The sequence below is a fragment of the Lissotriton helveticus genome, chromosome 6, assembly GCF_964261635.1.
Source record: "Lissotriton helveticus chromosome 6, aLisHel1.1, whole genome shotgun sequence".
Classification (NCBI taxonomy): Eukaryota; Metazoa; Chordata; class Amphibia; order Caudata; family Salamandridae; genus Lissotriton; species Lissotriton helveticus.
Genome location: NC_136067.1, coordinates 1,055,016,186 through 1,055,023,088, shown reverse-complemented (window position 1 = coordinate 1,055,023,088; position 6,903 = coordinate 1,055,016,186). Strand labels below are relative to the sequence as shown.

General features: G+C 46.3%; 1 protein-coding gene across 3 annotated transcripts in view; it reads left to right on the top strand.

Moving 5' to 3' along the window:
- Positions 1-266: 266 nt before the first annotated feature.
- LOC144763257 (zinc finger protein 212-like) overlaps positions 267-6,903 on the top strand; it is a 111,181-nt gene continuing 104,544 nt past the window's right edge. The window contains exons 1-2 of one of the 3 annotated variants that reach the window (XM_078648698.1): positions 267-350; positions 430-589. In XM_078648698.1, coding sequence (XP_078504824.1) covers positions 566-589 — 24 coding nt within the window. In that variant the 5' untranslated portion in view covers positions 267-350; positions 430-565. Of the gene's footprint in view, positions 590-6,903 lie in introns of all 3 variants that reach the window. The other 2 variants (XM_078648697.1, XM_078648699.1) reach the window with 2 other exon arrangements.

Below are 6,903 nucleotides of genomic sequence, written 5' to 3'. Positions count from 1 at the left end.
CGGCAGCATTGCTCAGGGTCATGGTTCCCATACTTTATATATGCACTTGGGCTATAAAAAAAACATTCTAGCTTTTCAGTGTTTTCTTTGAGCTGGACTTAAATGAGAGTCTGCCCTGAGTGCCAATGAACAGTAGTGGCTTTGAGCCTGAGCAGGTAAAGCCGACGCGACGCGTGTCACTTGTGACGAACGTGCGCATTAATTAGGGGTCTCGGTGCTACAATAAGCTTTAAGCTTGGACAGCGTCTGAGCTCTGCGCATGCCCAGTACGTGCAAAATATTCGACTCCCCCCTACACAATAGGTCAGACCAGGCAGTTTGCAGAGCGGCGCTAATTTGATTATTATACAGTAAGGAGTTGTATACCTGGGCTCATTCTTTGCTCGCCAGTGAGGCCAACGTTTTATTTACCTACGCTGTTTTTTCTAGTTTGGTGTGCTGCCTGCTACTTCTCAGAGACACAAGCAGCGAGCCCCTGGGTTCTTCTTCCTGCTCAGTTGTCGGTCTACGTTGCTCGTGTATACAGAGGCTCTCTTCAAAAATTTCGAAGTAAAGCAGGAGCGAAATGTCCCAGGACAGTTCAGAGAAGGTGAGACATATTTTATGCTGGCGCTGCGAGGTTTGCCAGTGACTGTCACTATGCCGAGACTGCCTTAGTAAACAGAATGTAGAGCTAGGACTGGTAACTGTCTGTGTGTACCCTACACACATTTCTACCTGTGTAATAAATACGTACAGCGTTATTACTGTAATATAATCGAAGCAGGAGCAGTTTGGAGTGACTACTGTGTCAAGTATTCCATATGAAACTTTTAAATTCTCTCATAAATGTTTAAATAGTCAACGTTTCTTTTTAGACTAGCTTGGAGGGTGCTCATTAAAATATTGTTTTATCTTCTTAAGGTCCGGTGAAGAGAGTAGGTCAGTGTCGGAAACACTGAGGTACAGATTTACAAAAGGCTTATGTTGCCCTTGCATCACGCAGTGTGACGCAAGCTCTAAATCCAGAGTAGTGAAGTGAAGTGAAGTGAAATGGCACTTATATAGCGCGCTACCACTCCAGGGAGTATCTTGGCGCTTCGATTCCTGATAGTCTGTTGGCAGCAAAGTGTCATGGCAAAACTACCTGTCTGTAGAGAGGGTTAACACAAGGTATCGCAAATCGCTGCAGTGCGTTACTCTGCGTTGTGAAGGCGTTCCATGGGTGGAGCATGGGTGTTCCCATGCATCACTCACATATTTTGACACAATCCCAGATTACGCTTTAGTAAACCTGGGATTTCGTCAAGATAGTACACGTTCCCAATAAGTGTAATAAGGAGAAATATATTTATTTCTACTCTTATTTACTCTTTCTACGTATGCTGCATTCTGCTGCACATTTAGAAAGAGGAACATGCCTCAAAGGATTATTTATGTGCAGAAAAGTGCCTCACCCGGCATAAAAACAATCCTGCCTGTAGTGCAGGCACCCTTGTATCATGTGAAAGAGTGCCTGCTTTGGCGCCAGGCAGCACTCAGTACACCAGCACAGGGAATGTGCAGTAATTCACCATATCTTTGGGGTTGAGTTTTTGGGGTTAGAACAAGGGTTCCCCAGGGTCAAGGATGCACTCTCAAAGCACCCTCAGCAGCACTATGGCGGCCCAGTGCAGAGTGCTGAGGCCCAATGTTATCCAATGGTCGATAGGGGGCCTCCGGTTGGAGGCTGCTTACGAGCAGGCCTTTGCACTGTGGAAGCAAAGCTCCTGGTGTTAGACTCAGGGCAAGGGGGGGTCCGAGTTAGCACTCAAAGTACACCTGCAGCGGCGCAGGGTGCTGTTTTGGCATCGGGTGCCCTGTTGGTTTCAAAGGAGTTTCTCCAGTTTCAACAAAGACTCCAGGCTCGAGTACGAAGATCTTCTGGAGGTGACCACTGGTTGGAGAGGTAAGTTGGGATGCCTGGGGATGCTGGGACAGCGTCGGTTGGCCCACCCAAGATCGTGGGACTTCGGGTGCAGGGGTGTCTTTAGGCATCTGGTTTCCTTTATCAATTCCAGTCGCGGTAGTGGGGACCCTCCAGAAAGAGGCTGCAGGCTTCGTTGGGAGATTCGAGGCAGGTAAGAGATCTCCAGATCTCGGGTCAGGATTGCCAGGGAGACCTCCTCGTGGTGTTGGGCCACTCGGGCTGTGGTTGACGGGTGCAGAGTGGTGTAGACTTGCGAATTTGGCCGGAGCCAGAGTCTGTGGGTGAACAAATCTGGTGTTCACGAGTGACAAAGTCTCTTCTGTGGAAGGGAGGGCAGGTCCTCTGGTTTCTTGAGGTTGCTGGCTGCAGGACACACTGGAGTTTCACTTCTGCAGGTTCGAGGTGGGGACAGGCCGGTAGGGCTGGGGCCAAGACAGTGGGCGTCCTCCTCTTCTTAGCTTCAGTACGGCTATTCGGTCCTTCTTCTTTTCTTCTTGGTCATTTCTGGTCTGAGGAGGCAAGGTTCTGGCGTGCTCCTAAAAACTAGATTTAGGGGCGTTGCAGGTAAGAAAAGGTTGGGACCAGGGGGTCCCTTCCTTGTGGTGGGTACACCTCCTAAAAAGCCACCCGCCAGTGAGAGGGGGCATATGCCTCTTTGGTTGGCTGGGCCCCTCCATCTGCAAGATGGCAGGGACTGAGAGTTGTGCTTCACCTCGCCTCCCCCACCTGGGGGGTGGGGTTGGCAAAGGTGGGCACACCTCCCTTCCTCACTTGGTTTTCCGCCGATTCTCCCACCCAATGTGGGGGTCTGAACCGGTCGAGGCTATTTGCTGGAAGCAGCAAAAGGCCTGTGGAAGCTCCCAAAGGCGGCAAGCTTCCCCTTCGTGGACCCTGCCCATCCTGGGGGAGGAGGCTTGGCACCTCGTCCCAGGATGTGCATTGTTTCAGACCCCCGAGAACAGCAGGCTCTTGACCAAGGGGCAGAGAAACATATCTGGTGGTAACAGCTGGTGAGCAGCCACTGAGCCTGGACACTCGTGTTAGGTCATTTTTTCAGGGGGCATCTCTAAGATGCCTATGTGTGCATTTTTCATTAAATCCCACACTGGCATCAGTGTGGGTTTAATGTGCTGAGAAGTTTGATACCAAACTTCCCAGTTTCCAGTAAAGCCATTATGGTACTGTGGAGTTTGTAATGACAAACTCCCAGCACCATATACTCATAATGGCATTACTACACTTCCAATGTCTTAGAATTGACTTAGACACTGTAGGGGTACAGGGCTCATGCACCTGTACTCTCACCACTGATATAGTGCACCCAGCTAGAGGGGTGGCTGATCTATACCAGGGCAGTGGGGTGTAGGCATGGCACACGGATGTGTGCCATGTTGACTCTTCACTTTGTTCTGCACCAAAACACGCAGCCTGCAAAGGTTGTGTGTGTGTGTAAAGGTACAGGGCCTCTAAGGGTGGCATAATAAGTGCTGCATCCCTTAGAAGCCTTCCGTGGTCACAGTGCCCTTGGTGACCTGTGGCCATAGAGTGCCAATTGGGTTTTGTTTTCAATGCAGTTTTAGGGAAAAAACATAGGCCCTGGGTACCTGTTTACGTAACAATAGGGGATACCCAATATCAGTTGGAAATGGGCCAATAATGAGGCATACAACAGGGATGGACTGTTCCCATGAGGCACAGGGTCAGACCAATTTGCTAACGTCCATGTCTGAACTGGGGTGGCGGAGTGAGCTAAAGAACGGTGATGGATTAAACCCAGATCAGTTGACTGGGGGTGAGTGTTTGTATTGTCAACGCTCCGTCCATCATCCCCTTTGGTTTTTTCTACAACAGGGATCCAACTGATCAAAGAGTTTCTAAATGTGAAAAGCACAAAGTTACAAACAAAACCTGTAACGTATAAAGCTAAGATAAGCAATGTTGAACTTAGTTGTCAACAGAATGTTTATATTGACAAGTATAACTCAATATGCTTCTCCATACATTTGTGGTTCCAAAGGTTGCTCCATAGTGACAAAGTGACTGAAGTGCTCATGGTAGTGCTTGTGAGGTGAAGGAGATGTGAAGGATGGACATTCAAAGATATACAAAATGTGCAATATTTACAACAATGAAAAAGACCTGTCAGTCTAGAATGTGCTTGTCCGCTGCTATGCTTAAAATAATTAGTACAGGTCTCAAATACATGAAAAGTCGACATTTCGACCCCAAACAATGAACGTGGTTGTTCATCCTTACAGCGGGGTCTTCCTCTGGACTAGAAAGGGGCATTATTTCAAGGGCACTTCAATGTAGAAGAAGGCAAAAAAGGCTCACCTTAGTTATAGCACTGTCCAGTATACAGCGTAAAATAGTAGTAGCGTGGGCTGGATCACTCCGGAGGAGAGGAAAAGAGACAACAGAGGTGCCTAAACTGAAAGACAAAGTGGGGCACATCAGCACTCAAGCAATTCAATGGTATAAGAACTAATCAAGAAGTGCAGGACACCACGGACAATACTCTCATGAAAGAGTTTGCCTTAGAGGTAGATTCTTGTCATGAAGCTGAATAAATCCAGATAAAAATGTGATCAATCGATTCACATATTGCTGAAGTAATCAGCTGGCTTCTGAAATCAAAGAAAACAATGAACAGAATGAGAATTCTGCAACTGCAGTGTCCTATCTGAAAGAAACACTGCCAGCGTCATGTAGTAAGTTTTGCTTGAAGTGAGATAAGCAACTATTGCCAAAGTAAGTACAGACAATGTGGGCACGAAGCGATTAATAAGTACGATTGACACCCAACCTGCGTTGTGTACTATAATATACAATGAAGATGATCTACTTGTTGACGATTATTGACAGTGATGAATCATCATTAACAAGACTGTGGGAGACTCAAAACTAAAGCCCATTGTTCTGTGTCCTCTGCAGAGAGGCCAACCCACTGACAGGCACTTTGTTTGGCTTCAACCTTTGCGCCTAGGCCTCAATCAAAGTTCCTCCTAAACACCTGACGTGGCTCAAGCCTCAATGTATGCACAGAAACAAATACAGATAAACTACAACATTATAAAGTAGCTTACTCTTGGGCAATGCAAGATTAAGTAAAGCATGTGAAGTACAACAGGAATTAAATCACTGAAATGCATTTCCTTGACATTTTTAACGTTCATTGTTTGCAAGTCAATCCATGTTTTTGCCATCAGTAACTTAGGGGCATGAAGACAGGGTCAGTTTTAATGTCATACATCAGAGAATTCTTCGCTGTAAGCACATTTTCCACAGTAAGCACATATCTCTCTCTTTGGGCTTGATTCAGATATTTGACTCAACTTTGCAAGGGAACAAGAATACTGCTCCTTATAAGGATCCATTTTGAGGGGTAACAAATACAGCATCTCCACTTCTAAAGGTGCAAGCGATCTGCAGTGAGGGCGTCGGGTGTTACAGTGGGGGAGGTTAGCATGATAAGGGGCCTCAACACAATATACATAACACAACATTAGCATGCACACCCTTACCATTACCGAGAACAAGGCACCAAATCATATTTGCTTACATTCACTCCCACGTATGTCAAAAGGGTGGGATCTAGGCCTTTAAATGACGGACGTCTGCGGTCTAAAATCATGCAGGGATGAGGTCTCCGATGCCCGAAACAGTGATGCTTATTGGGTCATTGGCCTATAGAGTGCATACCACCCTAGACCACTATGGCAATGAACAGCTTTAAAACAGAAAGCCCTGTGTTGTGCATCACAGTTAAGAAAGCTGATTTGCTGCCTGGCTTCCGTCTCGTGCTTCAGAGTGAGGCGGGGCAGGCAGCCTGAAACAGACAGCCCGGACTTAAATACATCAAGTATTAATACAATCGTATCTCTAAATACATCGATCTATTTTATATATTTTCATGTAAATGTGTAGGAATTTCAGAGGGGCGCAGCCCGTGAGCCTTAATGGAGAAGCTGGTCCTGAAAAGGTGCCTCTCTAAATCCACCTCCCATTGTACCTGGTACAGACACAGTTTATTTTTCATTGATCAGTTTGTAGAGTGAAGTCATCAAACTTTGTCTGCCTGTATATTTTAATCGGGTATAATAGGGGGGGTTGTACCCAAAAGTAGTCCCGGGGACCTGGGTTAGTTACGTATAATGGGGAAGGGGTCCCAGGGAATGAGGAACACAGAATATAACTCAATACACTAAAGCAATCACATAGACATTGAATCCATTCTCCATGTTTTAATCACAGAGGAGATGTATGACAAATAATGACAATAATCACGTAATAGAGATAGTGGTGGAGCAAGGCCCCAAAGGGCACATACAACAAGTTCGTTTAATTTAAATCAGGCATTCATTTGTAATACTCTCCTTCCACGTGGAACCTTTGATCGCTATTTTCCAACTACCACCCGGTCTCAGTAATTTTCCAGCTAGCGGTTTCCTAGCAACCACCAAACAACAACCCAGTCCTTCGTTTAGTTTCATGCTACTGTGTGGGACACGTGATCCCGTTACCAGAGCAACTTAATGACTCGGCAGGCTCCGAAACGCCATTGCGGTTTCGAGCGGACTTTGTGCCTGATTCATTCAGCCCTCGGTAAGCGTGTGTTTCTGACTCGCCGATGGTTTCAGGTTAAGCTAGATCGTAGGCAGCGCCCTTTAATTACATTACCCATTCCTTTTGTTACAACAGATATACTTGACGAACGCATCGAATTCTGAACGATTGTTTAAACCGACGGGGTAAGTGCCTCCCGGTTTACTTATGATTCACTCGTCTGCCGCTACTACTGTCGATAGTAAGGGGCCCGGCATACATCAACTTGTTGGACCTATGTTTATTTATTTCTTATAGGAACATCGAACAGGATGTCCCCGTTATTATCTTTTTCAGATTTCATACTGCACCAAGCAAGGTAATAATCCAGGTATTGATCTAAATGGCAT